Source organism: Trachurus japonicus, chromosome 24 (assembly GCF_045865225.1).
Source record: "Trachurus japonicus isolate A0001 chromosome 24, Traja_1.0".
In the NCBI taxonomy this organism is placed as follows: domain Eukaryota; kingdom Metazoa; phylum Chordata; class Actinopteri; order Carangiformes; family Carangidae; genus Trachurus; species Trachurus japonicus.
This window is the reverse complement of record NC_140930.1, coordinates 5,575,729-5,595,303: the sequence shown is the minus strand read 5'-3', so window position 1 is coordinate 5,595,303 and position 19,575 is coordinate 5,575,729. Positions and strand designations below refer to the sequence as shown.

The following is a 19,575-nucleotide window of genomic DNA, read 5'->3' as shown; positions in this document are numbered from 1 at the left end:
TTGTCAGTAACGGTAACGGCGTTATAACGGGGGAAACTGTAACTTAGAGTTACTGAAAAAAATAGCACCGTTAGAAACACTGTTATTTCCAGTTTGGGCTACATCGTCTGATAGATACGACGGAGTATTAGGGCCACATTGAGAGAATAAAGTCATAAATTTACGAGAATAAAGTCATGAATTTACAAGAATAAAGTCCTAAATTTACGAGATTAAAAGTCGTAAATTTACAAGAATAAAGTCGTAAATTTATGAGAATAAAGTCGTACATTTCCTACGAGAAAAAAGTCAGAACATTACGAGAATAAAGTCGTAAATTTACGACTCTTTCTCAAAGTTTGTGACTTTTATTTGTCAATGTGGCCCTAATAAAGAAAAAGAAAATAAAGATGAGTGATTACACTAATTTTAAGACCCATAGTGGGTTCAAAATCAATTTTCTTTTCAGAACATCTTCAAGACATCTATAAAAGGAGAGTATAAATGGTAAATATGACATTAAAGAATGATGGAGGACGTTACATATCTCCTAACATTATGTCTTTACGACGTCCTTCTTGCAACACTGAACTACAGCAGCGATGTAATGTAAGAAAACAAAAATGACGTTACAGTCAATGCAGCTCACATCTCTCAGATAAGCCGCACAATCATGGCTTCCCCTCAGCCTCCGTTTATACTGAGACGTCGCAGCCTGAACAGAAATGAAAGACTAAGCTGGAGGAATGAAGTTTTCGCTGCTGCAGAGGCGTCGGGCAGATTGGTGGTTGAATGCGGGAGCTTAAACCTCTCGGCCTCACTTGGTTTCAATCACACATCGAAAATCGTCTCCGCAGCCGAAGCACATCAGGTGACGAGGAAAAGAAAAAAGAGTGATTTGAATTCATGAGAGTAAGATTAAACTGCACTGCCAGAAAATGTGTAAATCACATTCATAGATATTAAATCAGAGATTGGTTTTGGATGAGGAGTGGGACATGAAGCAGAGGCTTTCTCATCACTTTACCCGCCTGCAGGGCTGATGACGACCGCCTCGGCCTCGTACTACTTCATCTGCTTCTACTATCCAGCCTCGACAATTGTCAGCAGCATTGCTGGAGTCTGGACTCCTCTACTCCGTGGTGCCATTTACACAAAGTTCACAGTCACTTGCGGCCGCACGATTCGATTCGTATCTCGATTTCTGACCCACGGTTCGATACACAAATCGAATTTTATTAAGGTTAAAAAAAGAAGAGATTTTGATAGCAAAAACTGGATTATTTATAATAACAACAATATATAACATTAACAATTATAACTAGGGCTGCCCCCAAATAGTCAACAAAGCACTGGTCGACCAAAAAAACATTAATCAATTCAATTCAATTTTATTTATAAAGCGCATATGCACAGGGCAAACTCAGTGCACTTTACAATAGTGAAGCAATTATAATACAATGCAATTTAGCCGACCAAAATCTCATTGGTCGATTGGTCGCGGGAAAAAAAAAAAATTTGGAGCCTTGTTTTGTCAAAATTAAGTTAAAATCAATATGACTGAACTGTATATGAAAGGCTATAAGGCTTTTAATTTGAAGGGCCAGATACAGGAAGTCCCGCACCGCTCCACGCCGCTGCCCCCCCAACCCCTACCTCCCACCCGTCACAGCCTGAGCTCTGTCCTGTCCTGTCCACCCTCCTCATCTGTGTTTATTGGTGATAAACGGGCATCACGGTAAAACCCAACTGACTTGTTGAAACTAATCAAATTCATAAGCTGTGTGCAGAGCGATCTGGCTGTGTGATGTGTGTGTGAGTGACTATGGCGGAACGTGTCAGATGAAAAACAAAACAAAACAAAAAACAGCCACGGAGCGTTGGAATGGGTGTGTCGCGGTTCTGCCATTTCACTGGCGACACAGGTTCGTGTCTTAGAGTGTCGCGTTTTCGGTTTCGACACGTGTATCGTTACAGGCCTAATTACAAAGCAATAAGAGACTAATCAAAACATTTCTAAATTATCAGATTTTCCATTTTTCTCTTGTCTTGTCTTGTTTGTCATTGGCCAAAACATCCAGAGCTAAAAATATGAACAGTGTAAAGTCAAATATCGTGTGTGAAACAAAGTGAAAATTGAAATGGCCTATATCAGACCCAGATTACAAAGACATTAAACATTTTTAGGAGTAATGATAGACCACAAATTCACTTGGAAACCACAAGTGAACCAAGTCAGATCCAAAATTTCCAGAAGCATCGGTGTGATAAACACGTCAAATGCCTTTTAAACTTCAGATCTTTGATTCTGCCATATTTAACTCACTGTGTTGAGATATGGGGTAATGCCTGCAAAACTACGCTACAGGCAGTATGCACAGTAGAAAAAAAGCAATAAGAATAATAAATAATTTTGGTTTTTATGATCATACCAATTCATTATTCATAAGGTCAAAAGCACTTAAATTCATGGACTTGGTAGACCAGAAAACAGCGTTAGTCATGTACAAATCCAGAAATAACCTACTTCCTTCCAACATGCAATCCATGTTCAGAGAAAGAGAGGGGGGTTACGCCCTCAGAAACAAACTGAACTGGAAACAGCTCGTCTACAATACAGTTATGAAAAGCAGGTGCATTTCTGTAATATTTTTTTTAAAAAAAGGCCTTTAACTTGGTTTTGTTGCAAAAGTTTCCAGTATTTTTAATTTAAAGGGATAGTTCAACATTTGGGCCATTGCCATAATCGCTATAGTCATAGCAGTAGGTTCATTACCTTTAATTGTCGGTGCAAGCTGTTTTAAGAACGGCGGAGCAGAGCTGTGAGCTGCTCAGAGCTACGCTACGGAGGCTCAGGAGTTTCTTAAAAATGCATGTATTTCCCTCTAAAACAACTCTGTCTGGTAACGTTCTGTTATTATCTCATAGCGTGGTGAATGTGCAGGTCACAACTTGTCCACCAGAGCGTTGTGGAGTTGTTGGATTGTGTATTTGATGAGTTTGATGAGGGAAACCAAGAAATCCCATGAGCCTCCGTAGCGTAGCTCAGAGCAGTTCGCAGCTCTGCTCTGCCGTTCTAAAAATAGGTTGCACCGACAGTTAAAGGTAAAGAACCTACTGCTATGACGATAGCAATTATGGCAATGGGCCAAAAATTTTGGCAATTTGCCAAAATGTTGAACTATCCCTTTAAATGTTTCCTCAGCCATGTACACACACACATCTGAAAAGAATGATATCCTTTAAAGCTTTTTCTTATTTCATCCACATGACGACGGTCGACGGTCACTGAAGACGATAATTCCTGAAAACTCCAGCCAAAGTGGAGATTCAGGAAAACTGTTTGCTTGTATAATTAGTAGGGCTGGGACGATATGCTTTTCTCCCGATTCGATTCTTCTACGATTTTTTGGATGCCGATTCGATTTAAATTGCGATTCTACGATATTGCAGATTTTCTCGATTTTTAGTCTGCATTTTTAACACCTTTTCAAAACCTGGACTCTCTGTATGTAGAAAAGGCAAACAAATGCACATTGTACAATAATTCAAAAAAAAAAATTCCCCCAAAAAATTCCAAAAAAAAGAAAAATCCCAAAAAATTCAACAACAAAAAAAAAAAATCAATTTTTGAAAATAAAAATCAATTTAAATATCGTCAAAAAAAATATTGCGATACTTATGTGAATCGATTTTTTCTCCCACCCCTAATAATTATGGGAAAACATATTTAGGTTCCCGCACTTCACCGTCACATGGCGTGATTGTGTATTTTTTCCAGGATCCTGGTTGGCTAACATCTACACTTCCCATCACGCTGCCACCTACAGGTCAAGACAGCGTTCAACAGTGTGTTTCTCCAGGTTCACGTAGATGAAGGTCTTTATGAAAACAAGCTGGTGTGTATGATGTTATTATTGAAAACAGATGGTTTTTATAAACACTGGTGGCCTTAGTTCAGTGTTGTGAGCGTAACTCACTGTGAGTACAGCAGGCTGAGACGTCTGATAGTAAAAACCTCTCCACCTCCACACACTCATGGGCAGGACTGACAGTTTTATTGAAGTGTAGAGAATAAAATGAAGTGATAATCCTCCAAAACACAACATTGGTTCATATATATATAAAAAAAGAAAAGCAGAGAGGCTGAAAAAAAAGTTAAGTACGACAAAATTTGAAAAAAAAAAGTTTGTGGTGTTTTCTTCTCAACATGAGCCTGACGCTGGAGACTCTGCCTCTCTCAGCAACCACACCTAACACAAAGAAAACACTTCTCGACAGCCAGAGATGTTTTGACAGATTAAAAATGTTGGAGTGGATTTGCCGACACAGGCTGTATTCGACACCGCGCTGAAGTGCAGCCTCTGTCGTTAATGCGTTACAGGCAGGAAGGAGGAGATCTGACACTCGCACACAAACACTCGCTGGAATATTTTGTCTTTCATTAAGTTGTTAAACTTTGTTCATCCGCTGTGACGTGTTCTCAGCTTCACTTTCATTTCTGTCGTCTCCCACACTGTGACTGAGTCCGTTTAACTTGGAGTCCTGAGTAATCGACTGTGTGATGGTTTTATATCGGAGCTAATGCAATTAGTTTAAAGTGTCTTCATGGAAGACAAAGCTCCATTTACACATGTACCCACTGTGCTTGCTGTAGTTGTGTGTGCAGATTATTACGCACTACAATATGTTATCATAATAACATAACAGTGGGAGGGTTATAGTACAATTACCGTATATTCTGGACTATTGAGCCACACCAGCTAAATTTTAAAAGAAAATAAATTTTGGGGCGTCGCGTGGCGTAGTGGTTAGAGCGGGCGCCCCATGTATAGAGGCACAGTCCTCGCTGCGGTCGGCCCCGGTTCGAGTCCCGCGTCGGGCGCCATTTGCTGCATGTCATCCCCCTCTCTCTGCCTCCCCGTTTCCTGTCTGTCTCAACTGTACTATCCATAAAGGCATAAATGCCCAAAAAATATACTTAAAAAAGAAAATAAAATAAATTTTGTACATAGGTATATAGTCCGCACTTGAATAAAAGCCGCAGGTTTTTCCACTCACTTTTCTGCTGTTTTGGTTACACTCCTCTCAACCATGTGCATTTGTTTACAACGAACCCAGCAAAAAATCAATAAATGGAGCGGTGGATAACATTACATAACATATACAATGTTACGACGTGTGCGTTTGTGTCGCGGTGCAGAGACGAGAGCTGGGACACCGGGGCGGCGACACTGATGTTGCAAGGTTGGTTTTCAGCCATGAGACGCCAGGTGAAGACAGAGAGCCTCCGTTCTCACTGTAACAAGTCACAAGTCATGTAGTTAACCATCACAATTACTCCAAAGCTTTTTAATTAAGGTAAAAATGTGGCATAGCCACGGGAGAAATCCTGCGTAGTTCCTCTTTAAAGGGATAGTTCGGGTCTTTTGACATGAATCTATATGGCATCCCCATCAGCAGGTACGTGCATCAACAGTGACTTTCCCCGGACTGAGCCCCGTGAGCGGAGTTCCGGTCTGGTTTTGGTGCTGACAGATGTAGTCCGGTTAGTTGGCTGGGGTCACGAAAATAAAGCGTTTTGCTTCTCAAAACAATATGCGTTCAAAAGAATGATACATTTGCATCACAAAACCGTTGTCCACGAAAAAGTCAGACCTCACAATCGCTTGGCGCTATTTTCTCTCCCTTCGTATCACTGTGTTTCCATCACCTGTTTCACGGAGTTTATTGCTCAGATAGTTCACGTAAACATATCTGACTATGACACAAGTGATGCAGCCATCCTTTGTTTTCAGCACCAAAACCAGGCCGGAACTCCGCTCACAGGGCGCAGTCTGGGGAAAGTCACTGTTGATGCACGTAACTGCTGATGGGGATTCCATATAGATTCATGTCAAAAGACCCGAACTATCCCTTTAAGACATGCTTTCTTTCAAACTGTGCCTGAAAATCAGCAGTATGGCACCAACACGGCATCAAGGCAAGGCAAGGCAACACAGCACCAACACGACAGTAACATGCCTGTATGTGTCATGTTGTATAAGCGATACTTCCACTACAGTGCAGATATAGTGATATTGTGATAACTGATCATGAGTTTTATAAGAGGGCAAATTACAATAGAAGATATGAAGCTGTACTAAACTGCAGTTTGATTTTCAACCAGTGTAACATGTAAAACAACTCTGATTCCTCGGCCAAAGCCAGTTTGTATTTTATCCCTAACCGCTGCCCAACATGGGAAAAGTAAAAAAACACATATGTTTATTTTTTTTTGCACAGGAAATATAGAGAGATTTTACACCACAAAGACTCAGTTTGAAACCATTTTCATGTTAGTTGAGGGGAATTTCTCCTCCACCTTTTCCTTTTCCACTTAATTGGCCATGATAACTCTGCTGTGAATTTCAGAGGATTCTGAAAAAGGCCAATTTTCCCACACAGCCATTAAGTCCCAAAGGGAACGGTGAAAGTGAATGAGCCGTTTGCCAAGACAGTTATGAAAGGACACACACACACACACACAAAGGGGAGCAAATGCATTTACAAAAAAACGTGAATTGAGACCTGCACAGACTCACACTGAGACATAATTAAGAGCAGATTTGGCAGATTTGATGTGTGTATGCATGTGTGTGTGTGTGAATTAGTTTACCTCTCACCTTGTTACGAATGAGGGTAAACGCAACTGAAACACAACACACAGACACACACAAAAAAAAAAGGGAAAGAAGAGAAAACTTCTGACATGTTGCAGAAGCTCCTCTCTTTGGTCAATCTTAACAACATGAAATTACACGTAAGTACAACGCACTCGCACACACATGCACAGAATAATGACTACCTGCCATCTGAGACTCACTAGCACCTCATTACAGCGGCTTGTAGCCCGGGTCTGTCTGAGTTACACCGCTCCAGACTCTCATTTAGACAGACGGTTTAATTAAGAGCAGCGAGGGGACGGATGGATGGACGCTGCTGCACCGACCACTTTGGAGTTTATAATGAAAAAGAGACAAGTTGGAGGTTGTCGTTCTTTTCCTCTTGGCCGGTGTGATCCCTGAAGTGTCTGTGGACAGTTTGGACTGAACAGCGTCTGCTGAAGGAGCCCCCTCCCCCCCTATCTGCAGCAGCAGCAGGATGATTCACAGAGCCTCTGTTCTGTTCTGTTCTGCTGCCGGACACTGAGCAGCTCCTCCAGGACAATTAGTGGCTGAGTGTGTTGCCATGGGGCATCGTTTTATCGCTGCTCTGTGGAGGTTCTGTTCACTCTGAGGGTCGTCTCTGCTCTTACAGCAGCTTCCAGTTTGAACTCAACTTTCTCCTTTAAAAGGGACATTGTGTAACTTCTCCTGTTATTCGTTCAAAAGTCTGTTTTTCATTAATCAGTAATCCCCCCCATCAACAAACTGAAGTGTTCCTTTCAGCTCTGAATGAGCCGTTCATATCATTCATATCTCCATGGAGCGGGTAAGCTCGGTGCTGCTGCCATGTGGTGTCGCCATGTTTTTACGTTCAGTGGCAGCGTGACGGTAGGAAACCACGGAAACTCAGCGGAGACACCGGAGCTGTCGGCTCAGGTAGAGGTGGCGTCTGTGAAAAGTCACCGCGGTAACGCAGTGACGAGGAATGGAGCGTTACACTGATGCTGCATTCACCTGCAGTCAGGCAGACGGCCGTCGGTAACAAACCACATGTCAATACGATGGCGCCATGACAACATATTGTCACGTGTATTGTTTTGCCTCGTGCTGACGGACCACTTGTTTACATAGAGGCTTGTTTATGCCGTTACGTGCAGTGGCTGTCGTCTGCTGTCTGCCCAATTTCACGTGAATGCAGCATGAAAAATACGATTGAGTTGCTTGCGATATACAACCGCAACACTAGATGGAGTAATTCCTACACAATGTACCTTTAAAGGACAATTCTGGGCAAATTCAACTCGGGGCTGTATTTTCCTAACATTTTAGGTCTAAAAGAAGGAATCTGAAGATTTTCAGTTTAATTGCTCCTGTTTTGCGGTAGTTGTGTCTGTCCCCGCATCGCCACGGCAGCGATGAATGGGAGCAGATTGAAGTTCCGCTGTTTAGGCTGTTTACATCCCTAAAAACTGCAATCTTTTTTCACAGACAGCGTCAGATGGCGACTCAAACATGCACTGAGAAGTTTGTTTACTTCAAGCAAGTCCAGAGTGGATATTCCTGTGTTTATGACACAAACAGGAGTTTCTGACACACCGAGCGTGTCAACTCTGATGCTGTCTGTGGGGGAAAAAATGCGGCTTTGAGGGATGTAAACAACCTCAGCCGCTCCCATTCATTGCTGCCGTGGCGATGCGGGGACAGACACAACTACCGCAAAACAGGAGCAATTAAACTGAAAATCTTCAGATTCCTTCTTTTAGACCTAAAATGTTAGGAAAATACAGCGCCGAGTTGAATTTGCCCGGAATTGTCCTTTAAATGGTGCATCAAACCATGTTACAGCACAGGAGCAGGATTTACCCCACCTGCATTAGTGGAATGTGTTCAATGATCAGTTATTAGATCAGCGACCGTCAATCATGACACATCAACAGGCTTCACTGTGACTGAAATAGTCCAAAGTTGTTGTTTTTTGTTGCCTCCTTTAGAGTCTCCACTGGATCAGAGTGGAACATTGGAGGGTTTCTCAGCCTTTCAATACATTTTCCTCTGACAACTGGGTCACAGAACACATCCTTTATGTTTTTACAACTAAGCATTGGAAGTTGTTTTCTCCCTCTCTCTCTCTCTCTCTCCGACCACCCCTCCCTCCTTCCCTCCCTCCATCCATTCCTTTCCTCTTGCTAAACACGTCCCCCTCCCAGTCGATGGAAAGTCAGACCAGAGCTGCTGGGAGACAATGGTCTTTCTGTAACTACTGCGGGTACATTAGTGTGTTGGTAAATGTGTGTGTGTGTGTGTGGTAGCGAGAGGCGGTATGTGTGTCTGCGTGGGAGTGAGTGTGTGAGTGTGTGTGTGTGTGTGTGTGTGTGAGTCAAACGCAGTTGCATGGCTCTCCAGAGGTTAATTAACCCACTTAAACTGCTTCATATCAGTCAGTGTCCAGCGGCCGCTGACAGAGCAGCGTGGTGCCGATGAAAAGATGTAAAGATGGACTTCTGACCTGTGGAGAAGCAGTCGACTGTCAGAGTTCTTCTGCATAGTAAAGAAAAAAAAAGTAGGAGCGCTGCGTGGGAGGATGACCTAATTCTTAAATAAGAATCTATTTTTTACACCTTATCCTAACAGCGTGTGGCGGTCCGGGCTCCGACACCAGCCGCTCTGCATCTTAAATGAAATCTGAACAAGAATATTCTGTCTTTGTTTTTTGTTTTATGAATACAGGAGGATATAACCTTTAAGAACAGAGACAGGAAAAACAAACAGTCTGTTGGTTAATTAGACGCCTCACTGACCTAGAAGCAGCAACAGGGTTCAACGTTTTATCGCCACCTGTAAGCCAGTTGTAAATCTGCTTATCTGAAACCTTTCAAAACCTTCAGTAGTAGTTTGTGTAGTGGGGAATGATGGTGTTTGTTAGTTTAAAAAAAAAAAAAAGCATTTGTTTTCAATTCAACCAGTGCTTTAACAGGGTGGACGATATTTGGCAGCATGTGTGTGGAGACCGTCTGCGTTTCGAAGGCTCCAACAGACGGATCCTTGGTGGCCTGACCCGTCGGTGCAGCGGTGATGAAAATAATGAAGCAACAAAGAACGGCACCAGAGATCCAGAGGGTTACATCAAGGGCGTAAAATTAACTTTTTACCTCATTGGCCATTGGCTAGTCACCTCCAAACATTTACCGGCCAAGCATATTTTTCACTGGCCAAATGAAAAAATCATGCCTTGTTTGACTAAAAGTAATTACCTCACGTTTTTAGTCTAAAAACAAATTTAAGCAACATTTAAAAGCTGCACATCCTGGCATCTGAGAATATGACTGTCAGGTTGTTGTCCCTGCTCTGTTAAATATGAAAGGAGGCTGAAAATCACAGGACATGTCTGTTCTGATTGTTCTGTCCTGAAATGTGTGTGTTTCTCTTCTATAACACACATTCTACATCTTGGAGACGAAGTCTTTCCACATACGGGCTTCTTTTTGACTTTCCAACGGGGCCGAGCTCCGCTACAAATAAAATTGCCTTGCCTAGCCTTACAAGGTTTCAGCGACATCTCATTCTGGTCCCAAGTTTGAGGTCTCCGTGGCTACGACATCGACGACATCCTTCAAAACGATGCAGCAGCTGAATTTGTTCACAGCTGCCGACACAACTAGAAGTTCATCAACTATCAAACCAATCAATATTTATAGAGCTTGTTGTGTTGTTGACATATTTAAACAGAAAACCTTCCAAATCAAGAGCATCATCCCACAAATATTGCATTTTGCAGTTTGTGTTGTTTATTCTGGAAGGTTCAAGCCGGTTCTCTTTATCGTGAAGGAGTTGTCAAGACTTTACACATCGTCATCAGCCTCCTGCTTGTGATGTTGGGGAGAGGTACAGGAAACTAAACAGAACACATGGATGACAGATTTGATAATGATTTTGTTGGTGTTGGAGCTGGATTCAAAATGGAACCAGCCATTGGAGCCGATCCCAACCCGGAGGACTCCACAACAGACTGTGTGACCACAAAAATGATCTCCGGCGATCAGGGCCGTGTTGTGTCTGGACCAGAACAACAACAACAACCAGTCACAAGTGATCGCGACGGAAAGGAATGCTTTCTTTTCTCACGTTGTCACATGCAAATAAAAAAAACAAAAACACAACCATCTGGGCTGCTGATGTGTCGGACAGAGAAACACACACACACACACACACCAAGATACGAGTGTTGAAACGCTGATAAAATCCTGATGCTTCCAAAGAAACAGGAATACTGAGGAGGTTGGTCACACACACACACACACACACACACACACACCACACACACACACACACACACACACACACACACACACACACACACACACACACACACACACACACACACACACACACACACACACACACACACACACACACACATGTTCTGGGTGGATGATATCAGCCGTGTGCTCGTGGTGCTGTCCATCAGTGGGAATAAACCATCATGATGTCATCGCCGACACAGAGACCCTAATGCACTCTGGGAGAGCGGGAGAGAGGAGAGTATGTCAGCGAACGCAGGGTGTGAAAGTGTGTGAGGGGAAAATAAAAGGGAGTAAAGGGTGAAAGAATCTGTGCATGTGTGTGTGTGTGTGTGTGTGTGTTTACAGGACATGTATGAGCAGCTGAGGGTTTCTCGAGGTGATGTCATGGCCGAGCCGACGATGTTTGGGTCAAACACACCCACATGTATGCGGAGTTGAGTGGGCGTGGACGAGCAGATGGCCTTTATTTTAGCGAGGAATTCGTCAACATCAGTTCACTGACATGAAAAATACGTTTAGAGTTTCTTCTCTACAGGGGAAACGTGTGTGAGCCCATAGGTGCTCATGTCAAAATAAATTCAAGTTTGGTTGCTTATGTCTTTCCCGAGAGGCCTTTGACGCAACTCCCAGCTCTCTAAATGCAATCTGAAAACGAGTCCAGATGGTGCCGAGTCCCGTTGAAGCCCGGCAGAAAGCTGGAGTCTCCGGAGTGTGAGGAATTATCAGAATAAATTTATAATTCACTGAATATAAAGCTGCGCTGCCTCTTAAAGTCATGAGACTGAGCTGAAGTCTCTGATCAACAATCCACACTTCTCTTGTCTCAGAGGTTGAAAAGTCGTCGGACTCTCTCCGGCTCCTCCTTAGGAGCTGGAACTCAAGTAATCCACAGCCGACAACATCTCATCCTGGGGGATCCGTCCTTGTTGTAATATATTCAATGAAAACACACAGCTCTGATGAACAACTAGTTGTACTTCGAAAAAATAGGAAGATACAAGTTTCTCTGGAACTTTACCTTCATACCCAGTAGGGGTGCACCCAAACCCGAATACGTATTCGGAAGTACACAAATAATGCTTTGATCCCAAATAGTTTTGCTGTCCGAAGTTTCTCATTATTCGGGAGCTTTTTTCTAAATAAAAAGAAACGTTTGGATCAGCAACAGCACACAACCAGGTGATTCTGGTTCACACTCCAACACAGTAGGTGGGGCTAATGCACCTTAACGTTGGTGCGCCCGCCATAAATGCCAAAGAAGAATAAGCACAACACCCTGTTTCATTTGTGTCTAACTCACGTTCACCGATACTTCCAGGGTCACCGTTCAACAACTTAGCATCTTTCTCATAGACATTACTGGGAAAAGAAGCTGCTATAAAACGGTAGATTTTTTTTTTTGAGAGTCACAACCCCGGCGAAATGACTACCAGAATTTGATCCATTCAGTCCGATTACGTTTGGAAAGTCTAGAAGAGCCTCACGATTAAATTATTTTATTCCCGTTCTAGTTAGCCGGGAGCTAAAGCGGAAGTTAGCCGGCTAGCTCTGCGTAGCACTAGCTCGGCTGAAGTCAATTGCGCCCACTTCCGGTTTCTTCCCAAATATGAATCCGAAGTTTTTTTTAAAAGCCCGAATCCGAAATTGAACACAAATAGAGCACTGGCTGTACACCCCTAGCACCCAGGCTGGGCTCTGTTTGAAAGGTTTCCTACCTGTGCCTGTGTTGTGATACAGATTGCTTCGATACTTTAATTTGAGGAATATAAACATGCTTTTCCTTGGGAAACATCTCATTGCACCAGTGGTAACTGTCTTGTCTCTGACAAGCAGCTTGGACCTCACTCAACTAAAACAGTCCAAAATGACGATACCTGAACGAGGTCGGCTAAAAAGCTTTACTGAGGTTGTTGCAGACCATAAAGTCTTAACGACAGGTCCAGATGTCTAGGACGCATCAGAGTAATGCAACTCACACTATGTCCCTGCTGCCAAAGGTTTTTAAGACAAAATACACAAGGCTCTATATATCACAATACTGACAATGATTTTGAAGGAAAGATACTTCATTTTTGGATCCTCTTCTCTGTCAAAAGTCCGTCCATCTCCTACTTCACATGTGCTATTGCCGCTTCAATACTGTAAATCCTGCTGACCTGAATCTGGTTGAGCTCATCTTTTCCACCTGGACATAAACCTTCCCTGCAACAACTTCACTTTGGTTGGAATTAAAGTACATTTTAGGATCATTTGATTGATAATTTATTGGTTTCCTGGTTGTGATTTTTTAATCATGCATTTAAATGTCTGTTTTTTAGCATAACAGAATAAATGTAAAACGACAGAGGTGGCCAGCTGACAGGCTTTAGTGATTTTAGAGAAAGAAATGAAAACACAGCTGAGATATTTGAGTGGATTTAATATTGAACTGAATTAGCACCTTCCAAAAGACAAATATTGGTCAACTTTGAGGATGACCTGTAATTTCGACCAATCAAACAGCCACTTGAGCAGAAAGCCACCATCTGAACGACCTAATCTTGTTCAAATCTCCTGTCGGCTCCTGAACTGGTGAATTTAAGGAAGAACTCACCCCAGTGGCAGCCAAATAAAAAGGTTAGTTTCCTGTCCTGCTTTTTTCCCACCGCAACAGAATGAACTTTAAGCGGCTGGAATGGCCATGTTGTTGTCTGAATAATTCAGTCAATCTCCTCGAGATCTCGTAGTGTTTTCCCATGCTTTCTTTCTCCTAAAGGTTATGTTTTATGGTGTTGGCCTGGCAAGCCGAGGCCAGGGCTTTGCAGCGTGACAAAGGTCAGAGTCTCAGAGCTGATCCGGCTGGATATGAGGGGAACGGAGAATAATAGAAGAAATATCAGGACAATCTCATGCCCATGAGCACAGATGGAAGGCCAGCACATTCTGACACGCATAGAAAGCCTGACTTCTGGTTCAGATTCAAATGACTTGCATTCCCTCCGACATACAAGTCCAAACTCACTTAGAACGTAAGAACCCATTCCATAACATCACTAATGTACCGGTACTCTCCTCATACTTCTAATCTCCCACGTCTCCAGTTTCTACCACAGGGCTTTCCTGCAACAGTCCCAGAACTGATAAGGCACACAATACAGAACCAAGCTTCACACGCACACTCACACACACACTTACACATGAATACATAGTAATAGACAAAACAATGTCAACAAAGGAAGTGTTCTTTAAAGAGCAACCTCAGTAGAGAAAGTGGAGGAGTGTTGTGTAACAGGGAGCTCAGAGATGTGTGTCCATGTATGTGTGTCTTTCATTGCCATATCAGTACATCCCACCTGCTTCCTCGTCGTCGTCGTCCATGGCCATGGGCCCAGCCTGAGGTGTCTCCCCGCTCTTCAGACAGTTGTGGATGTAGGTTGCCTTCCAGCGGGCATACTTCCTGTGCTGGATGTTCTGATGCAGGTCAAATAACAGGGTAGAGAGACAGAAAAGGGGAGTATTAGCCATGTTGGGAGGAGGTTTGCAGGGAGCATTGGAGGTAATGGAGGTAATCTGATATACATAAGGGGAAATACATTAGGTAAGGGAAGGTTGGACTTGTTGCTGTGCTGGTGGCTTCGGTAGTCTTGGGGGAATGGATGAATTAATTGGAAAAAATACGAGAGATAAGAATAAGTCAAAAGGCATTAGTTGATGGGAATAATCCAATTAGAAATTGGTAGGTATAATAAGTGCAGAATAATCAGTAGAGATACGTTGGGGAGATTTTTGATGTAGGTGAAGAAGGAAGTCATGGAGTACGAATAAAAGGTGGGGGAATGTAAACTGGGGAAAGACCACAAGAGATGATATTGATTTTTTTAAAAGAGACCCAGAGGAGTTTGCTTTTGGTTCAAAAAAGTCTCATATTAATGTGGATGAATCTACGTTACCACTTGTTAATGGGTCCATTTTCGAAAAACATATCATTTTGTCTTTATAGTTATTTTGATATTATTATTTAGTGGTCGACTCGCCCAACATTTCCTAGTTTCAGTTTCCCGGACGTTCGATCGCTAGTTGGCATCGTTTATGGTCGGAACTACGACGGTATCTGATCGTCTTCCAATCTCCGATTTTTGTTCTTGATTAATGAAAACATTCTTGGCAAATGCTTTAGTTTTCGTCCGTCTTGCGCCAGTCCAAAAATTTCACAGTGTGCGCGGAGGCTCATGGGAAATGTAGTCTGAAAACACTTTCCAAAACTCCTTGTAGTCCCTTAAAATATTGTTATTTGAGGAAATAATTTGCAACCATGGTTAAAAGGGAGTAAGATCAGGGTGGCAGGAATCAAAAGGTAGGTATCATTTGTTGGAGACATGAAGAGAGAAGAAATTGTTACAGTATCAGGGTTGAAAGGAAAAAAAGTGTCAATTATTGGGGCAGCTGTTGGGTTGGAGAGGTAATTGGTAATGATAGTGGTGTAAGATTTGGAAGCAAGGTTTGAAATTGGTAGGTATTATTTGTTCCGCACATTAAGACAGGACAAGGAATTTGGGGTGGAAGGAAACAATTACCTGTTGAGTATAAAAGATGTTGGGTGACTGCTGGTGGTTGGAGACGGGAACTTCAGGACATTGAAAGTGGAATAATTATATGGACCAGTTGATGAAAAGGCCTGTGTCACTTGTTGAGAACATCAAGCCTAATAAAACCGGTGGCATTCTAGTTGTTGGGACGTTGAAAGAAGGGGCAGATGTTCAGGGGGATATCAAAAGGTGGAAATGTGGAAACACGCAGTGAGTTGAGGGACCGAAGCCGGTTAATTGGGTTAAAAGGATGTATGAGTGTGAGTTAAGTAGGCAGGATGTTTTAAAGGTGACAAGAGCCGAGTAGGCAAAAAGAGGCGAGGGAAGCAGATTTACACTGACACGAAGCTGATAAGACTGAATGAAGAAATTCCTGCTTCTGCCAGATAAGTGCCATGTTTTCAGCAGCAGCTTGGGAACAATGGCTTAGTGGAGCACAGAGCTGGGATCTGAAGTAGAGCTGTGTTTGTTCAGCCTCGGTCAAGAGTGGCCAAACGGAGTCATTTCCAAACACTGACACGACACTGGTCTGATATTATACCACAGCATGGGAAGCCAAGAATCCCATTATCTCCATTATAACATTTCTGGAGAAAGGTGACTCAGCATGAAACTATTCAAATAAACAAATATATACAAAGATACAACATGCTGGGATTTAAGAAAACAGAGTATGCAAATATGTAAAAGAAAATATACAATAATAATAATTGGACCCTGCACAGTAAGCATTAACATTAAAAGTCCCTGTTGGTTAAAGTTAAGCCTTGGCTCTGGTTTCTAGTATTTTCCTGTCCAATCATGGATTTTTGATTCTGTAAAATGGTACAAAAATAATATGCAAATGACAGTTTCCTGTTGGTTTTTTGGGGAGTTTTTTCCGCATTATTAAACTATGGATGTCGTATGATGTAAAGAGGCACATTTGTGATTTTTGATATTGGGGCACTGGATATCTGGTGGTTTGAAATTAACTTAAACATATCTCTGGCTTTTCTGTATGATAAGTAACAATGTTTGAATATGAAGCCACATATACTGATATCCAATGAATTTACAACAGCCAAAGATGAAAAAAGAAGAAGATTGGATTGGCTCAGAGTATTTGATTGCTAATCTCTGACAACCAGCTGGTTATCACTGTTCATACTGCTACGTATACCGCGGGTACCAGATTAGCTGTTAAGCAACACGCAGTTTGCCATCTGGCCTTTCCTCAGGTCGCCTTCACCCTCCTGTAAAGAGCCAAGTGTCAAGTGGAACATCACCGCTCATTCCCCGTAGTGTCAATGGATGGTAAACTAAGGTCAGTAGAAGGCCTGGCCTGACACTGTCGCTGCCAAGCTCATCGACCGGGGTGAAGAGCTCTTATCACAGCTGTGGGTGATCAGAACAGAAGGTCATCGCCGACTTTGTCTGCAGCGATTCAGTCCATTAACAGCCGGGGTGATAGGACAAACCACTGTGTGCTTCTGTGAGGCTTCACCTCAGGAGGGGTTAGCGGACAGAAACTACGGAAAGAATCTGGAAGATTTACGCTAAAGGTTACAAGAAGGCTTCTCTATTCAAAAGAACTGCAATGAGGAATCAAATTAGCTCCATTTCCACACCAGCTACCCAGAGGCTTCACAGTGGATCTTAGGATTTTGCTGATCAACTTGGTTTGACTGATGTGAACTGATGATTGTCTGGCAGGGTGGTCCCAGAGTCTGAAGGTCCAGAATAGGGATCAACGATGCATTCCAATGGATAGCATGCCTGCACTATCTTGGGTTAAAGGGATACTTCACCCAAAATTGATAATTCACCAATCATCTACTCACCGTCATGCCAAGGAAGGGTTTGGAGAACTTTCTGAGTCATCAAAACGCTTTAGGAGTTCCAGGGGGGGTCCGACTGGCAACAGATTTTCATATAATGGCGGCGGATTGTGCTCACTTTTGAATCGTCCAAAACACACACTATGAAACATCCAGATACCTCCATACTCCTCGTCTGTACTGACCCAAGTGTCCTGAAGCCGCCACATGAAAAATTTGATCTGTTTTTATCCTTGTTGTAGTAGTAGCGCCCTGTGGCTCTGTTGATGTTTGTGCGCATGCATGAGATTTGCTGCAAGATGTTGGTTAATCGTTGTAAACCATTGGATGTATGATGTAAACACTGAAGAACATCTTCCCAGCCGGACCCCCCCTGGAACTCCAAAAGTTCTCCCAACCCTTCCTTGGAATTGACGGTGAGTAGAAAATTGGTGAATTATCGATTTTGGGTGATAGTATAGACAGATTTCAGAAAAAGGCCTTCTATAAGAAGCAAGGAGCATTTATGGGTACATGTCGGTAACCGGCCTACCTACCTACATATTTCAAGGGTGCTGAGTCCAAAAAAAACGGTACCCAAGCAAAATTTTGAGTTTTTGACCTTCTAATTTGCATATCAAAATGGCCGCCAAAGCCCATCTTGCACAGTCATTGGACCATTTCCCCCTAGTTTTTTTTTTGTAAGTAGGCAATCAAGATGAGGAAATTAAGTTTCTATATCGATAGTCAAAGATCAGAGCAAGGATATAGTGGAGGATCACTGCCTTTTTTATGCATATACATGCAAATGTACAACTTCTAAGGTGGAATTAAGCATTTAGTCAGGGGGCAAACCCTAAGATTGCTAACTATGCTCACGCTTCTGGGTAAAGTTTGCCAACCTTATTTTTTTGTTAGAAGGAACCCCTAGGAGGAATAATAGGGGTGTTGTCATCTTGGATTTTTTTTGCTGGTGACCACTAGAGGCGTTATAACATTGAAATACTCAATTCATGCATATGGTCACAATAATGGTCAAAATGTACAGTTTATATGCATCATTTTCAATGTTCAAGATTTATATATATGAAGTATCCCTTTAGTATATAGATTCCAGGGGTTTTGAAGAACCTCATTGAAGAAGACAGGACTACCCCTGTCCGTCCCTTACATAATTCATTGTTGCAGATTTCTCCTGCTGTATCCGTAACTGTAAACGTAGCATTAGGACGTTTGGCCCTCAGCTACACAAGGTATCGCAGACTCAGTTCAGATTCAGTGTCTTGCAAATTCAGGCCAACACAGGGAGGGGCTTTGGACCTGGTCCCTACTCCTCTCTGCTCACTGTGCCACGCTGCAGTCCGGAGGGAAAGCTGTCACTGAGAATAAAGGCTCCTGATGGACGACAGCGTTACATAACACGGTGCCAACTCACCTGATCGCTGCCTCCACTCAGCTCAGGCGGGAAGCTGCTGAAAACCTCCTTTTACTGCCTGAAACTCAATCAGTCCTGACTGTCAGTCTGCAGAGCACTCACCACCGGCCACTCTGAGGGCTCATTGTCTGATGGCCCACTCAGTGTGTGTGTGTGTCAGTGTGTGAGTGTGTGTCCATCAGGCCTCACTCTGTGCAGCAGCTGACTGTATGGACCTAAGTGTCCTGTTGATGTTTTAATGGCTTCTGGGAGACTTGCTGAGAAAGACCTGCTGTGTGCCACACGGTTACATGACGAGGAACTAGAAGGACAAGCTGCATGTCTCATTTGTCTCATTCTGTCTCAGCTCATTAACTTTGAGAAGTTAAGTCAGTTTTGTCCATTTGTTTGTGAGCAGGACTACACAGAAAGTACAGAACCGGTTTACTTTGAACTGAGAGAGGTCGGGTCATGGGCTGGAGAAGAACTCATAAAGATCCAGATCACTTACTAAGAGTTCCTTTTTTCCTCTGACATCTGGAACATGTGTTCGACAGTGGCCTTAATGAAGACGAGGACGAGTCGTAAATGTAAGACTTTATTCTCGTAATGTTATGACTTTTCTCGTAGGAAATGTACAACTTTATTTTCGTAAATTTACGACTATTATCGTAATGTTATGACTTTTTTCTCGTATGAAATGTACAACTTTATTCTCGTGAATTTACGACTTTATTCTCGTAAATTAACGACTTTATTCTCGTAATGTTATGACTTTTTTTCTTGTATGAAATGTACGACTTTATTCTCGTAAATTTACGACTTTATTCTCATAAATTTATCTCAGGATTAATTTTACTCCCATTCATG

The 19,575-nt window shown here is 42.6% G+C and overlaps 1 protein-coding gene across 3 annotated transcripts in view; it reads right to left on the bottom strand.

The window, feature by feature from the left end:
- The window catches only part of vta1 (vesicle (multivesicular body) trafficking 1), an 80,417-nt gene that overhangs the window by 17,257 nt on the left and 43,585 nt on the right, over positions 1–19,575 (bottom strand). For all 3 annotated transcript variants that reach the window (XM_085770924.1, XM_085770925.1, XM_085770926.1), the window contains exon 5: positions 14,260–14,377. In XM_085770924.1, the coding sequence (XP_085627050.1) occupies positions 14,260–14,377 (118 nt within the window). The remainder of the gene's footprint in view (positions 1–14,259; positions 14,378–19,575) is intronic.